This window comes from Monodon monoceros, unplaced genomic scaffold (assembly GCF_005190385.1).
Source record: "Monodon monoceros isolate NGI ecotype Baffin Bay Population unplaced genomic scaffold, NGI_Narwhal_1 Super_Scaffold_11, whole genome shotgun sequence".
In the NCBI taxonomy this organism is placed as follows: Eukaryota; Metazoa; Chordata; class Mammalia; order Artiodactyla; family Monodontidae; genus Monodon; species Monodon monoceros.
This window is the reverse complement of record NW_021703767.1, coordinates 124,055,744-124,072,002: the sequence shown is the minus strand read 5'-3', so window position 1 is coordinate 124,072,002 and position 16,259 is coordinate 124,055,744. Positions and strand designations below refer to the sequence as shown.

The following is a 16,259-nucleotide window of genomic DNA, read 5'->3' as shown; positions in this document are numbered from 1 at the left end:
TCCACAACAGGAGAGGCCACATCAGTGAGAGGCCCGTGTACCACAAAAAAAAAAGTCTACAAATAACATGCTGGAGAGGGTGTGGAGAAAAGGGAACCCTCCTACACCGTTGGTGGGAATGTAAATTGGTGCAGCCACTATGGAGAACAGTATGGAGATTCCTTAAAAAACTAAAATTTTGCCATACGATCCAGCAATCCCACTCCTAGGCATATATACAGAGAAAATGATAATTCTAAAAGATACATGCACCCCAATGTTCATAGCAGCACTATCTACAATAGCCAAGACATGGAAGCAACCTAAACGTCCACTGACAGATGAATGGGTAAAGAAGATGTTACATACACACACACACACACACACACACACACACACACAATGGAATACTACTCAGCCATAAAAAGAATGAAATAATGCCATTTGCAGCAACGTGGATAGACTTAGAGATTATCATATTAAGTGAAGTAAGTCAGACAAAGATAAATATGACATCACTTATATGTGGAATCTAAAATATGACACAAATGAACTTATTAATGAACAGACTCATAGACATAGAAAACAAACTTACAGTTACCAGAGGGGAAAGGGGGTAGGGGAGGGATAAGTTAAGAGTTTGAGATTAGCAGATACAAACTACTATATATAAAATAGATAAACAACAAGGTCTTACCGTATTGCACAAGGAACTATATTCAATGTCATATAATAAACCATAATGGAAAAGAATATGAAAAAGAATATGTGTGTGTATATGTGTATATATATATATACACACACATATATATATCTATAACTGAATCCTTTTGCTGTACACCAGAAACTAACAAAACATTGTAAATTAACTATACTTCTATTAATTTTTAACTATACTTGACATTTACTCTCTGCATTCCACTATGCTGATTCCTGGAAATTCTTTCCAATATTCTACATGGCAATGAACAAGAATAACTGAGAAGTCCCCCAGGCCCGTTACTTATAAAAGTGGGGGGCTTCCCTGGTGGCGCAGTGGTTGAGAGTTCGCCTGCCGATGCAGGGGACACGGGTTCGTGCCCCGGTCCGGGAAGATCCCACATGCCGCGGAGCGGCTGGGCCCGTGAGCCATGGCCACTGAGCCTGCGCGTCCGGAACCCGTGCTCCGCAATGGGAGGAGAGGCCGCAACAGTGAGAGGCCCGCGTACCGCAAAAAAAAAAAAAAATGGGGGTAGGGGGTGAGGGAGCAGTAACCAAAAGTGGCCCGTACTCACGGATGTGAAGCCAAACACCTGTCCTTTAAGAAAATCAGAATGAATATGGAGAACAGAGGGTAAGTAGAAAGCATCAAGAAAGCTACTCTTATGTAAAACGCAGCAAAGGTGAACCAGGAAGGGTGCCCAAGGAAGGCTCAGCCTAGTAAGAGAATACGACTCATTATTGGTGAGGAATACAAGTAAGTCACTGAGAACATTTACGTTTGGAAATTCATTACAAATATTTTATTTAAGATTTCATGCCCTTATAAAAAGTACATCACATCAAGATAGCAAAAAGGACACTTTATGAGAGACTCACATCCACTCATCTATTTTACCTCATAATTCATTTCCTACCCTAACACGATAAAAACTTTTTTCCTTCTTCCTTTTGTTCCTTCTGCTCTGAAAGGTCAAGTGTCATGAGGGATATCTTAATAGAATGTGCCATTTCCTTGCCAGGAAAGCAACAGCTTCCTGCTGGCTGGACTAAAGAGAGCCACTGGCATTCCTTGTTCCCAGGCCAAAAAACTCTGAACTTAAATGCAACGTTTCTATTACTTGCACTCTCTCCCTGAGTTTCTCTCTTACACACTGTATTTTAAAACAATCTTACATTTTAAGCACTCAAGAATTGCTTAAGAAATGATTAAAGGATCTAAAGTTAATTTAGTAATTAAACTTAGCAATGTTTTCTATAAAAGAATCTCAAAGTCAATAAAAATTATATGGATGGAGAAGGACCCAACAGAAAGAAGGGGGTGAATTCTGAGAGTATATACATTTTATAACCCTTGTCTCAGAGTAAGATCAACCCTACAAAATATTTAGAATGTTAAGAATGCAATTTACACAGTAAAAATGATTTGTTTTCAGGATGAAAGTATTTTTAATTTCCTTACTGCAGGTACAATGGCATCCAAGTCATCAATTTCTGTAATAGAAAAACAACAATAATAAAAGAATAGCTTTATCCACTGTTAGGCTGAGATGAAATGAGAATCTCTATTCAGAGGCAAACTTCAGACACAAAGGCAACGTCACTAGTGCTTTCATGCACATGAAACTTTTCTCCAATAGTGGTGATGAGAGTATCACTGATTCAGACACAGATGCTTCACAGGGCAAAAAAAAGGGTAAAAGCTACCACACACCTACAAAAGCACCCTCTGACTCTGATATTAATCTCATTAGCAGTGTGCTCTTATTAACAGATCCTACTAGCAACATTTATGATATTATGTTACTGCGTCTTTAACTACATGGGTGAGCCTACATGGTGAAATCCCCAGTAGAGGCACTCTCTCTCATGGGCCCCCATCTAAGGACTTAGGGATTTCTTCTCTTGGAACACAGTCCTGTCCTAAATCTATGATAAAGATTTCTCATTAGTAGGATGGCTCTTAGGTCTACCTTTTAGGATGAAGCCTATCTACCTAATAAAAGGTGTGAGGTGTCTCAGAGTAAAATCTCAGATGCAATGTATTATAGAGCTTAGCCTGGTCCAGCCTACAAGATAGTTCAGGTTCTTCTCTGCCAGATTCTTTCCGAATTTGACTTCTCTTCCTAAGACTATCTTCTTCCAACCAGCCTAAGTTAGAATTCACCATCTGGAAGCTCCTAGCCACTAAGGAAGGTCCTTTCTCTGATTATGTAGACTCCAGCCCTACTTAAGGTAAGCCCCAGTGGCAGGTTCTCTAAATTCTCACCACTTTTTTCTAGATTATTCTGCTAGTTCACTGTTCATAAACTCACTTCCTTTACATAAAACATGATTCCTTGGATTCCCATCTCTCTCCCTCCATGTTTAGCTGGATTCTGATTGTTCTTCCTTTAGCCAAAACACATGACCCATGCTGTTTAAGCTCCTGACTTCAGTCAGAATCCTTATCTGAATCCACTTATCAAAATATAGGAAAGGAAAAAAATATGAGCAAATCTACAGCAGAGAATTTGGTTCACATCTTACATTGTGGTAAGGTACAAAGGTCAAGTTATTCCCTGATCCACATTCTAAAATCACACCTGTTGAATTGAAGCAAATGATCCTACATGAACCATGCTGAGTATCCTATCTCAGGGGAAGTTTCTATAGAAGGATTCTGAAATAAGTGTTGCTAGCACACCTATTAAAATGTTTATTAATGACAAGAAACTCATTGTTTAATTGCTACGTCAAAGCAAGTAAAATCATATTATTGCAGGAAACAAGGCTCTTTGAGATACAAGGCAACACATTTATACAATTCCACATCTCAAGTTAAACTTTCAAATTACATTTTCCCAAACAACAACAAAAGAAACAAAAACAAAAAAACACTTTCAATTTCAAATGAGCTATATGGAAAAAAAAAGAATTCATTAATAAATATATCACTTTAACCTTTTTAAAAAGTGAGGTTTTTTTTGGCCACGCTGCACAGCTTGCAGGATTTTAGTTCCCCTGCCAGGGATTGAACTTGCACCCTCGGCAGTGAAAGCCCAGAGTCCTAATGACCACTGGACCGCCAGGGAATTCCCTAAACAGTGTTCTTAACAGTAAGATAAATTATTTTTATAGCCACATATAATCACACTTAAAGAGAACTGGGTCTCTATTTTGCCTATGATTCCTAAGCTAATTACATTTTTTTTCCCTTTAAGAGATATTACTACTGATGAATCCCTCAATCTGACCAAGAGTGTAAAATGTAACTCTTCCCTTCAACAGATTTATAAATTTATCTCCTTTCTACAGATGTTTACTTTATATTACTTCTCATCACCTTAGAAGGAAATTTAATTTGTATATCTAAAAAACACAGTAAGTAGGAACTATCTTTAAAAAAAAAGAGAGAGAAGAAAAAGAAGGAGAAGGAGGAAGAAGAAAAAAGAAGACACCTTCCAAGATCATAAATTCTGAGGACATTTCTCATTAGCCAATGACAGAGTCAAGGTTACACTGGGCCTAGCCAGAGTAATGTCATTTCTCATTTTAAGGTCCTAAAACAAAGGCAGCCCCCAGCTCCTTAAAGGATATATGTTTCTCTGTTCTGCAGACTAATCCCAACCAACTTTAACTGCAAGTTAGAAGTTTGTTTCCAGAACTGTTAGTGGTTTCCAGACACTTTCTACAACTCTGGGTAAAAACACTAATACAGTGACTAAGGAGCACTGTTTCCTCAAACCCACTGACATCTTGAGACTCAAAATTTAACCACCAACAACAAAGATCTTACCTAAGATTTGAAGTAGGTCATTAGTAAATGCCTGAAATGCTGGGAAAAATTCCTCATGTTCTTCCAATTTGTTGATAATGCTTTAAAAAAAAATGCAGTTTACACTGAATTTCCAACTTGCATCTCACTGGACATAGAACATTTCAAAATGGAAAGAAATTGTCCTGCTAATTTAAATATAAGTTTAATGATCATTTACTGCAATCCATTCTTTTTCAGCTCTTTGTTCATCTAGTAACACTTTTCTAAAACAAATCTATTGCCAGTGTGATCATCTGTCCTACAGTTAAATCTATATAACTTCCTAATATAGGAATTTTCTACTTAGCTTGAGGAGTCTTAAGAGACCACGCTTTTATAACGTTTTCTAAAAAGAACTGGCTTTTATATCCTGTATTCTATTAAACATTAAGAATAAGTATCAGTAATCAGTAAAACTGTGGGAAGGAGAAAAAGACCAATAGTGAGACATACATTCCTTTTAAAAGCATTAAGTATCAGAAAACTCAAGGGTCAGGTAAGGGTTCTTGGAAAACTTGCAGAACATATGTTGAAGTATAAAATCTGGGGAAGGAGGGAGGAAGAGTATAGCTATAACATTTTGATATTTTAAAAAAACATTAGGTTTTATGTCAGAGATGCCTAGCTTTTTAAAAAAATCCTTAACATCTTCTTATCAAATAATACACATACTCTTAGTGATTATTTAGTGATCAGTGATTGATGGTAATGTACTAAAAATTGGACTTATACATTCTGAATTCACATAAAGTTGCTAATAAAGTATGAATTTCTCCATATATAATTTGGAAACAAGCTTATAGCAATAATGCTGGAGTCCTGACCCACCCTATGTAAACCTATAGGCCCTAGAGTCTACTTTTATCTTGAAAATACTTGACATTCTCTCCATCCCTAAGGTGTGAGATTATTTTAGATTGTCAAGTTATTTTAAAAAATGCTATTCCAAACAGGAAAGGTAAATAACTTATGAAGTTTTGGAAGTCTTTAATTTTACCACTGCAAACATTCTGGATGGTACTTTGCAACCTTTTCAAAATAAATACCTTTGGAGGTCTTCAGGTCCCAATACCTGCATGACCTGTTCATTCACATCTTCATTGACCAGCCTACACAATTTTCCAACTGTGCTCACCAGCACACACAATGAGGATGAACTATCTGCAAAAGAGAGATAAGAGGACAGGATATTTTAAAAGAGAGTTTTCAAAGTCATTAAATCAAACACTGTATGCTTCAGTTAGCCTTGATTTTTTTAACTACTTTTTGTTGATTTATTAAAAATAATTCTTAAATGGGGGGCCAAAAAAACAAAGGGTCATCACCTAGTTCTAAGAGTTCCTGGAGGTTTCTCACAGCATTGTTCACTTCTCCAAGCCTAGTATAAACTTCATTCATTCGGGGATAGACTCCAGTTAAAGAAGGCACATCAAATAATTTTTGGAAGTGAGAAACAATAGCTCGCAAAATTTGAAAGTCTGGCATATTGCTGTCCTGCCCAAAAGAGAGGAAGAAAAAGATAGTTTCCATCTTAAAATTATTCCAAATCTTTAATAAAAACTTTCAAAAGAGAAATAAAGTTCTAGTAGAATATCTATATCCATATCATTATTAGTTTCTAAGATAAAGAGTACATTAAAATGTAAACATTTATGTAAGTATTAGGTAGTATTACCTTTTCCTTATTTTCCACTTCTTCTAACATGGTATCTACTATAAACAACAGATCTTCAACTTTGACACCTTCATTTTCATCCTGCTTCTTTAAATTATGCCAAGGCACCAGTTCTGCAGATAGTATTTTCAAGGACTTATACAAATCCTTTACGAAAGAAACAATATGCTATTACTGATTTTTTAAGTTTTCATAATAATGCTAATGAAATATAATTATCCAAGCAGGTTTAATATATATATCAACCATCATCATTATTTTTTTAAAAAATACCATTACCAGTTTAGAAAAAGTCTGTTAAATTAGTTTTCTCCAGGCCTTACATATATATATATAGATTATCTGGAATCTGGATGTTTAAAGTAATTATATGTTATTTATTAGTAGCATATGTCATTCAAGTAATTATTTTGAAATATTGATGAATAAAAAATAAGCTTGTCCTTAATATTTTGCCCTTGATTTTTTAAATAAGATATACTGAGATGTAATTCACATACCATAAAATTCATCCTCTTTAAATGTGCAATTCAGTAGTTTTGACTTATTTACAGAGATGTGCAATCATCACCATTATCCAACTCTAGAACATTTTCATGACTCCAAAAAGAAACCCTGTATCCATTTACAGTCATTCCCCATTCTCTCCTGCTCTCAGCCCTTGGGTAACTACTAATCTACTTTCTGTTTCTATGGATTTGCCTATTCTGAGCATTTCATTAAAAAAAATGGAATCATACAATAAGCGGCCTTTTGTGACAGGCTTCTTTCACTTAGGATATTTTCAAGATTCATCCATGTTATAGTATGTATCTCCAGGAAAGTTTTTAATTCGAAAGGACGCCTGAAGTAATTCGACTTGATTTTCATGACAGCCTACTTAGTTTTCCTGGCCTAGATATGTTGTCCTAATCTATTTAAAACTGTGCACAAGAGGCCAGGCTCCTGGAATTTTAGAAGTCTAAGACTGGTCAATCTATAAACAAATATTTACTGAGCATCTACTATGTGCACGGCACAGTGCTTGGCCCTTTAGAACAATGCCATCCAGAAGGAATGTAATGTGTGTCACAGTAATATTGTCTAGTAGCCACATTTAAAAAAGTAAAAAGAAGTAGGTGACAATTTTAATAATATATTTAACCCAATATATCCAAAATATTATCATTTAACAGATAATCAATATTTTAACTATTTTTCTCCATAATAAGTCTTCTAAATCCAGTGTGTATTTTTATACTTGCAGCACATCTCAGTTGGGACTAGTCACATTTCAAGAGATCAAAAGCTACTTGTGGCTTAGTGGTTATTGTATTAGACAGTGCAACTCTAGAATACAGAAAGAAATACAGGAAATTCTTACTTTTCTCAACTTCTTATTTTAGTCCTCCACTTATTTAACACTCTCCAATTAATACCCAGACCTCACATATCAATATCTTTAATCTTTCATTTGGTAAGAAGGCAGTTATCTATTTTAGCAATTCAAGGCAACACAATTCAGTGCCAAATAAATGTATTAAACAATAAGTGCCACCAGAATTTGAAAAAAAGTCAGGAAGTCAGAGCATAACGATACTTTCATTAACCAACGTTTTTCATCAGTAAGGTGCAATTATAAAGAAAAAGTCTATGGTAAAAGCACACCAAATATAAAACTTTGCTTGAGAATAAAAGTATATAAAGCCCATGGACTCCTACAGATTTTCAAAGCCTGTAAAGAATATTCAACCCCTTACCTTTAAGGAAGCCAGCTGATCTGCCCACATTTCTATTATAGGAACAAGATGCTCAAATCCACAATCTTGAACAAGATCTTTATTAAAATGTTGGGCTCCTCCTTTGCTCTGTTTATAAATTATTACTGGAGCTCTTGGATTGTGAATAATTGAATTGATGCTCCTTAATACCTTTAAAAAAGACAGTGTTTTTAGTTGAAATGTTTATCACAGTCCTATCAAAGTGATATATGTTAAAGGAGTGCTTTACATATCAATGTAACATCATTACCGAGTTAGAGATTCATTGGACAGGATTCACCAAAACAAGTGTCTTTCAAAGGACTGTACAGAACAAGTGAGTGAAAAATGCTGTGTTATTTTTCTTTTCTTCCCATAGAAAGCTACAGGTCTCCTGAGAATTTGATTTCTGATGCTTATTAACAAGCAGTTTTGTTGTTGCTGTTGTTTGGTTTAGAGCATGCATTTCAAAGTTTTGCTTCTATTATATTTAAACTCTACTTTGAATTCCATTTTAATGGAAAAAAATAATTAATTCGCCTTCATTAAATTATTAATGAGCACAGGAACATAGTCTTTCTTCTCCCTCTGCCTCACACCAAAGATTAAGGAGGGCAGCAGAATTCCTAAAAGAAATCAGGGAGCTGATATTAGCTGAGTGCCAGAAGGTCATAGCACAATTCCCTTCCATGAGGGTGGCAGTGAACCAAGGGGGATTACATACATGTCTAGCAGTATGTATCCATACCTCGTAGTAGACTGTTAGCAAAAATTACTGCAATTATTACTCTTCCTTACATCCTCTCCCCTTGGCAGTATGACACTGCAGGTTCTCCCATCAAGAGGTAGAGTATTTCCTGCTCCTTGAATCTGGGGTAATCTTGGGCCTTGCTTTGGCATACAGAAAAGGAAGTTATGGTGTGCCAGCTTGAAGCCCAAGACTCAAGGGGCCTTGATTATTTCTGCTCTCTCCCGTTGAGCTCTGCTGCCACATGGACCAGCCCAGGCTAGATGGTGAATGATGAAAGACACATAACCCAGTCAACCCAATCACTCTAATACAACTCCAGAGCCACTTAGCTGACTTGTACCAGATTGCAGATGCATGAGGGAGCCCAGCTGCAATCAACAGAACTGCCCAGCTGTCCAAGCACCATAATATTAAAGGGGTGTTATTTTAAGTCACTAAGTTTTAGAAAGGTTTGTTACACAGCAAAAATAAACTGATACGTATATAAAGTCAAAGACAGAATAGAGCAAGGAGAGGAGGCAGCAACAAGTCTGCCCTTTTACTTCTTCTGGTATGGTAAGAATATACCCTGTGACCAAGTGGACACTTTGGAAGACAGTCAAGCTTTGCTTTCATGGAAAAAAAAAAAAAAGCTACCTATAGCTGGAGGACCCTAAGGGAGTGTCACTTGAACAAGAGGAAGAGAGGAATTCATAAGAGATCAGCTGGAAAATGCATTGCCCACAGAATGAATGGTACATTGCCAAGGTCCCTAGTTGGTAGGGAGGAAATAACTGCACATACACACACACACACACACACACACACACACACACACACACACATTCCGTGATAGAGAAAAACAGGCAGTATTTGGTCATTAGCCACACAAAGGGCACCAGTGCTAGATTATACCAGCACCAGTCGAGAAAGATTCTGCCCTTTTGCTTTGTGTTCTCACTCAACATTCACCCTCACTGACAACCTGGAAGAAGCTAGATATAGCAGAGGACTAGGAGCGAAGGGGAGCAATGAGAATAAAGAAACAGATCACACCCGCTTGCCACACTGCTTATTTGGAGAGGCATAGGTCAGACATGAGATAAAGTAAGCATAAGGTAGAAGCCTTGAACTGGAGGAGAGATTGAAGTTTTGACTGAGATTTGAATGACGTTTTCTCCCAATTTTTCAACAAGGAAATTTTGAAACATACAGAAAATAAAAAGAATATAAACAATAAATACTATATTATATAGTCAGTGTTCACCAGAAACAGAACCAATAGGATGTGTATGTGTGTGTGCAAATGTCTGTGTATTTATTTATTATAAGGAATTGGCTCACACAATTATAGGAGCTGACAAGTCCTGAGATATGCAGTCAGCAATTGCTGAGATCTGCAGTCAGCAATGCAGCAATGCTGCAGTTAGCCAATGGCATAGTTCTAGTCTGAATTCCCACAAGCTTGAGACCAAGGAAGAGCCAATGTTTCAGTTCAACATTTGAAAGCTGGAAAAAAAACTGATGTCCCAGCTCAAAGGCAGTCAGGCAGGCAGAAAGTTCCTTCTTCCTCAGCCTTTTTGGTCTACTCAGGCCTTCAGGTGACTTGATGAGACCCAGCCACCACGAGGAGGGCACTCTGCTTTACCCAGTCCACCATTTCAAATGTTACTCTCCTCCAGAAACACCCTCACAGACACACCCAGAACAAGGCTTGACCAAATTATCTGGGCACCCTCTGGCCTAGTCAAGCTGACACATAAAATTAACCATCACAAGGCCACCCCTTGTCAACTTGGCACCCATACACTTTGCCTTAAACCATACTTAATCTCCAAATAAAGACAATAACAAGATAATGGATCACCTAACATGATACAACTGTGCTGTGTACAACCAAAAATGTACTAACCCCTTTGCCAGAAGAGGAGGTAAAGTCCTAAAGTGAGGATTACTCTTCTCCTTGATACGCTGTAACTTAAAAACTATGATATAAAAATAACAATACTCAAATATGATGACATAGTCATTATATGATAAGAGAATAAGAGCAGGAAAAGAACAGAGATATTTGCCATATATATATGTATTTACAAATATATACATACACCCATGTGAACATATTCATAACCAAATAAGGAGGAAATACACATGACAATTATAATCCTCATTTCTATAAGTCATCATATGGTCACAGCTGGTATTTATCACTACTTTCTTCCATTACCTTTTTTTTTTTATTATGTTTGCCTTCAGCAAGCACCTCAGCTGGTCCTGGTCCTTCACTTGCTGGGGTAATCCAAATCTTCATTCCTGAAGGGTCTGGGCCATTAGTAGTTCTGCCTAGACCAGGTTGTTGGAGTTTTCCATTGACCTTTATCACAAGGCATGGCAATACTAAGAGATGCCCTAAGGGATGGCCTGTATTCTAGACATTCTCTTCCTTTCCTTCCTTGTGGAGTGGTAGTACACTGCTCAAAGTTCTGCCCAGTGGGAGGATTTCCCTTCACTACTTTCCTTCAGGGATGTTCCAGACAGAAGCTGTAGTGTTGCAGTTGTCTACTTTAATGTGGTCCCTACAGATTATGCAGAGCCACCTGTAAATCAGGCCTAAGTCTCCCCTTCTTATGTCAATTGATCATAGGGAACTCCCCATGAGGCCACAGGTGCAGGCTGGGGGAGAGAAGGTAGTGCAGCAAGAGTGGGAAACCGCAGGCATTTGGCCACTGCTTCATGTAATTTATTGTGCCTTCAGGGCCTGCTCAGGCCCAATTTCACATGTACCACCTTCATTTGATGACAGAGTGCTGCTGTGCTCACCCAATTTTATGGCTTGGTGGGTCAGATGACACCCAGCTCATGACGGGTAATTCAGGTCACATGGTAACTTTGTGGCCCACCATTAAGCCTTCTACTCAGGCCCCGCAGCAGGCCAAGAGTTATTACTTAAAAGGAAAGTAGTTACTTGCAGAGGATGACAGGATTTTTCTCCAAAATCCTAAGAGCCTGACTTATGATTCACCTACAGGGGCCACCAAAGGCTCCAAGCAGCATCCCTACCTGCCATGACAGTCTAAGCCCCATCAGATCTGCTGGATCCTGTGGCCTGAAAGGCAGAGCAGCTTGCATGGCAGCCTGGACCGATGCAGAGCCTTCTCTTGTTCTGGGCCCCACTCAAAACTAGTGCCTTTTCAGATCACTCAGTAAATGGGTTGGAGTAACACATCACATGAGGAATATGTTACCTCCAAAATCCAAAGAGGCCTACTAGGTGCTGTGCCAGGTTTTTGGTTGTAAGAGGTGCCAGAGCAATAACTTATCCTTTACCTTAAAGGGAGATCTTGACATGCCCACACCACTTGAGCCCTAGAAGTTTCAAAGAAGTAGAAGGCCCCTGAATTTTTGTTACATTTCTTTCCCATCCTTTAACATGCAAATGTCTTACCAATAAGTTGCTACTTCTTGCTCAGTAGGTCCAATCAGCATAATGTCATCAGTGTAATTGGCCAGTGTGATATCTTATAGAAGGGAAAGGTGATCAAGATCCTTGTCAACTAAATTATGATATAGGGCTGGAGAGCTGATATACCCCTAAGGCATGACAGTGAAGGTATATTATTGGCTTTGCCAGTTTAGGCAAACCACTAGTGGTGGTCCTTATTGACAGGTATGGAGAAAAAAGATTTTCTCATCTCATTCAGAAACATTCTCAGAAAAACCCAGAATAATGTTTGACCAAATATCTGGGCACCCTGTAGCCCAGTCAAGTTGATACATAAAATGAACCATCACAAACACCCATATAATCACTACCTAGATTCAATAATTGTTAACATTTTGCCATATTTGCTCACTCTATCTATATTTTGAGCTGAACCATTTGAAGAAACTGCAGATGTGATAACACTTCACTCTCATACATACTTAAGCATGCATCTCTTAAAAGTAGGCATATTCTTCTACAAAGTCATAATGCCATTATTATAAATAAGAAAATTAACAATAATTCCCCCCCCCCCCACACCTACAGTCAGTATTTGACAAAGAAGGCAAAATACACAATGGAGGAAAAAAAGTCTCTTCAGCAAGTGGTGCTGGGAAAGCTGGACAGCTGCATGTAAATCAATGAAGTTAGAACACTCCATCACACCAGAAACAAAAGATAAACTCAAAGTGGCTTAAAGACTTAAATATAAGACAGGACACCATAAGACTCCTAGAAGAGAACATAGGCAAAACATTCTCTGACATAAATTGTAGCAATGTTTTATTAGGTCAGTCTCCCAAGGCAATAGAAATAAAAGCAAAAATTATTAACAAATGGGACCTAATCAACTTATAAGATTTTGCACAGCAAAAGAAACCATAAACAAAATGGACAACCTATATACTGAGGGAAAATATTTGCCAATAATGTGACCGACAAGGGCTTAATTTCCAAAATATACAAACAGCTCGTACAACTGAATAACAAAAAAGCAAACAACCCAATCAAAAAATGGGCAGAAGACCTAAACAGACATTTTTCCAAAGAAGACATACAGATGGCCAATAGGCACATGAAAAGATGCTCAATACTGCTAATTGTTAGAGAAATGCAAATCAAAACTACAATGAGTGCTCGCTTCGGCAGCACATATACTAAAACTGGAATGGCACAGAGAAGATTAGCATGGACCCTGTGCAAGGATGACAAGCAAATTCATGAAGCGTTCCATATTTTTTTGTTATAAAGCAGAAACTAACACACCATTGTAAAGCAATTATACTCCAATAAAGATGTTTAAAAAAAAGAACTACAATAAGGTACCACCTCATGCTGGTCAGAATGGCCATCATTAAAATCTACAAATAACAAATGCTGGAGAGGGTATGGAGGAAAGGGAACCTTCCTACACTGTTGGTGGGAATGTAAGGTGGTGCAGCTACTGTGGAAAACAGTATGAAGGTTCCACAGAAAACTAAAAATAGAGTTACCACATGATCCAGCAATCCCACTCTTGGCCATATATCCTGAGAAAACTATAATTCAAAAAGACACATGCACCCCAATGTTCACAGCAGCACTATTTACAACAGCCAAGACATGGAAACAACCTAAATGTCTATCGACAGGTGAATGGATAAAGAAGACATGGTACATATATATACACAATGGAATACTACTCAGCCATAAAAAAGAATGAAATAATACCATTCGCAGCAACATGGATGGACCTAGAGATTATTATACTAAGTGAAATAAGTCAGACAGAAAAGACAAATATCATATGATATCACTTATATGTGGAAGCTAAAATATGATATAAATAAATGTGTTTACAAAACAGAAACAGACTCACAAACATACAAAACAAACTTATGGTTATCAAAGGGGAAAGTTGGGGGAGGGATAAACAAGGAGTTTCAGATTACCAGATACAAATTACTACATATAAAATAGATAAACAACAAGGCTGTACCGTATAGTACAGGGTACGGTACTATATTCAATATCCTGTAATAACCTATAATAAAAAAGAATATATATGGATATATACATAACTGAATAACTTTGCGGTACAACAGAAACTTAACGCATTATAATCAACTATACTTCAAGAAAAAATAATAAAAATAAAATAAAAACCCAATAATTCCCTAACATCATCAATGCTTGGACTGAAGTTTAAATATACTGATATGTATAATATGTGACTATAACCCCCTTGCCAAAAGCTATGAGTTCTACTTTATATATTATTCAAGAACAGGAAAGGGAGACTCAAAACAACCACTTTAAAGAGAGAAGAGTTGGGGCTTCCCTGGTGGTGCAGTGGTTGAGAATCTGCATGCCGATGCAGGGGACACATGGTTCAATCCCTGGTCCAGGAAGATCCCACATGCTGCGGAGCAACTAAGCCCGTACGCTACAACTACTGAGCCGGCGCCCTAGAGCCCATGAGCCACAACTACTGAGCCCGCGTGTCACAACTACGGAAACCCGCATGCTTAGAGCCTGTGCTCTGCAACAAAGAGAAGGCACCACAATGAGAAGCCTGCACACCGCAATGAAGAGTAGCCCCCACTCGCCACAACTAGAGAAAGCCCACGTGTAACAACGAAGACCCAACGCAGCCAAAAATAAATTTAAAAAATACTTCAAAAATAAACAGAGAGAAGAGTAAAGCCATTTCCTTTGTTTCCACCATCAAGCCCAGGGGATTTGATAAATAAAAATAATAAAAATAAATAAAAAACGAATAATTCCCTAATATCAGGGAATTATAAAGTATAAAGACAACATACCATTTTCATACTGAATTTTCGTCCCTACTCATACTTCAAGTTACAACTCACAGGTCTCCTGGTAATATGATTTGAGATGTTTATTTTGGAGCTTTTTTATTATTTATTTAGTTAGTTCAACAGAGTGTATTCAACATTTCACTTCTATTTAAACACATTCCAGGGCTTCCCTGGTGGCGCAGTTGTTAAGAAGCCGCCTGCCAATGCAGGGGACACAGGTTTGAGCCCTGGTCCGGGAAGATCCCACATGCCGCAGAGCAACTAAGCCCGTGCGCCACAACTACTGAGCCTGCGCTCTACATTTACTGAAGCCCATGCACCTAGAGCCCATGCTCTGCAACAAGAGAAGCCACCGCAATGAGAAGCCTGTGCACCGCAACGAAGAGTAGCCCCCGCTAGTCACAACTAGAGAAAGCCTGCACACAGCAACAAAGACCCAACACAGCCAAAAAAAAAAGACCCTAAACACATCTCTTTAATGGAAAAATTAATTAATTCCCCTCCACGGAATTATTATTGACAACCGAGTATATTCTTCTTCTTTTATTTTTTTTGGGGAGCAGTGCTGAAGTATTAAAGGATAGCTTTATTACTTTGCCAGGCAATGGGGTCATACTGGACTTCTGCCTCGAAAACCTATGTGTCCTAATCCAGGAGGATTTTTTCTTTTTAATCTTTTATTTTTTTAACACCGTTATTGGAGTATAATTGCTTTACAATGTTGTGTTAGTTTCTGCTGCACAACACAGTGAATCAGCTTTACATATAAATATATCCCCATATCTCCTCCCTCTTGCATCTCCCTCCCACCCTCCCTATCTCACCCCTCTAGGTGGACACAAAGCACTGAGCTGATCTCCCTGTGCTATGCAGCTGCTTCCCACTAGCTATCTATTTTACATTTGGTAGTGTATATATGTCAATGCTACTCTCTCACTTAGTCCCAGCTTCCCCTTCCCCCTCCCTATGTCCTCAAGTCCATTCTCTACATCTCCATCTTTATTCCTGTCCTGCCCCTAGGTTCATGAGAACCATTCTTTTTTAGATTTCATATATATATGTTAGCATACGGTATTTATTTTTCTCTTTCTGACTTACTTCACTCTGTATAACAGACAGACTCTAGGTCCATCCACATCACTACAAATAACTCAATTTCATTTCTTTTTATGGCTGAATAATATTCCATTGTATATATGTGCCACATCTTCCTTATCCATTCATCTGTCGATGGACACATAGGTTGCTTACACGTCCTGGCAACTGTAAACAGTGCTTCAATGAATATTGTGATACATTTTTTTTTTCTTTTTTTTGCAGTACACGGGCCTCTCACCGTTGTGGCCTCTT

The 16,259-nt window shown here is 37.9% G+C and overlaps 1 protein-coding gene and 1 non-coding gene across 14 annotated transcripts in view; one reads left to right on the top strand and one right to left on the bottom strand.

Annotated features, from left to right (window-relative positions):
- Positions 1-1,337: 1,337 nt before the first annotated feature.
- The window catches only part of CEP70 (centrosomal protein 70), an 80,039-nt gene continuing 65,117 nt past the window's right edge, over positions 1,338-16,259 (bottom strand). For 7 of the 13 annotated variants that reach the window (XM_029214372.1, XM_029214376.1, XM_029214375.1 and 4 more), the window contains 6 exons: positions 7,892-8,062; positions 6,153-6,299; positions 5,803-5,971; positions 5,524-5,638; positions 4,457-4,536; positions 1,458-2,172 (listed from right to left, as the gene is read on the bottom strand). In XM_029214372.1, coding sequence (XP_029070205.1) covers positions 2,111-2,172; positions 4,457-4,536; positions 5,524-5,638; positions 5,803-5,971; positions 6,153-6,299; positions 7,892-8,062 — 744 coding nt within the window. In that variant the 3' untranslated portion in view covers positions 1,458-2,110. Of the gene's footprint in view, positions 2,173-4,456; positions 4,537-5,510; positions 5,639-5,802; positions 5,972-6,152; positions 6,300-7,891; positions 8,063-16,259 lie in introns of those variants that run through there. The other 6 variants (XR_003792332.1, XM_029214374.1, XM_029214373.1 and 3 more) reach the window with 6 other exon arrangements.
- LOC114891394 lies at positions 13,239-13,345 on the top strand. The gene has a single exon (XR_003792501.1). It is a non-coding gene; the product is annotated as a U6 spliceosomal RNA (small nuclear RNA).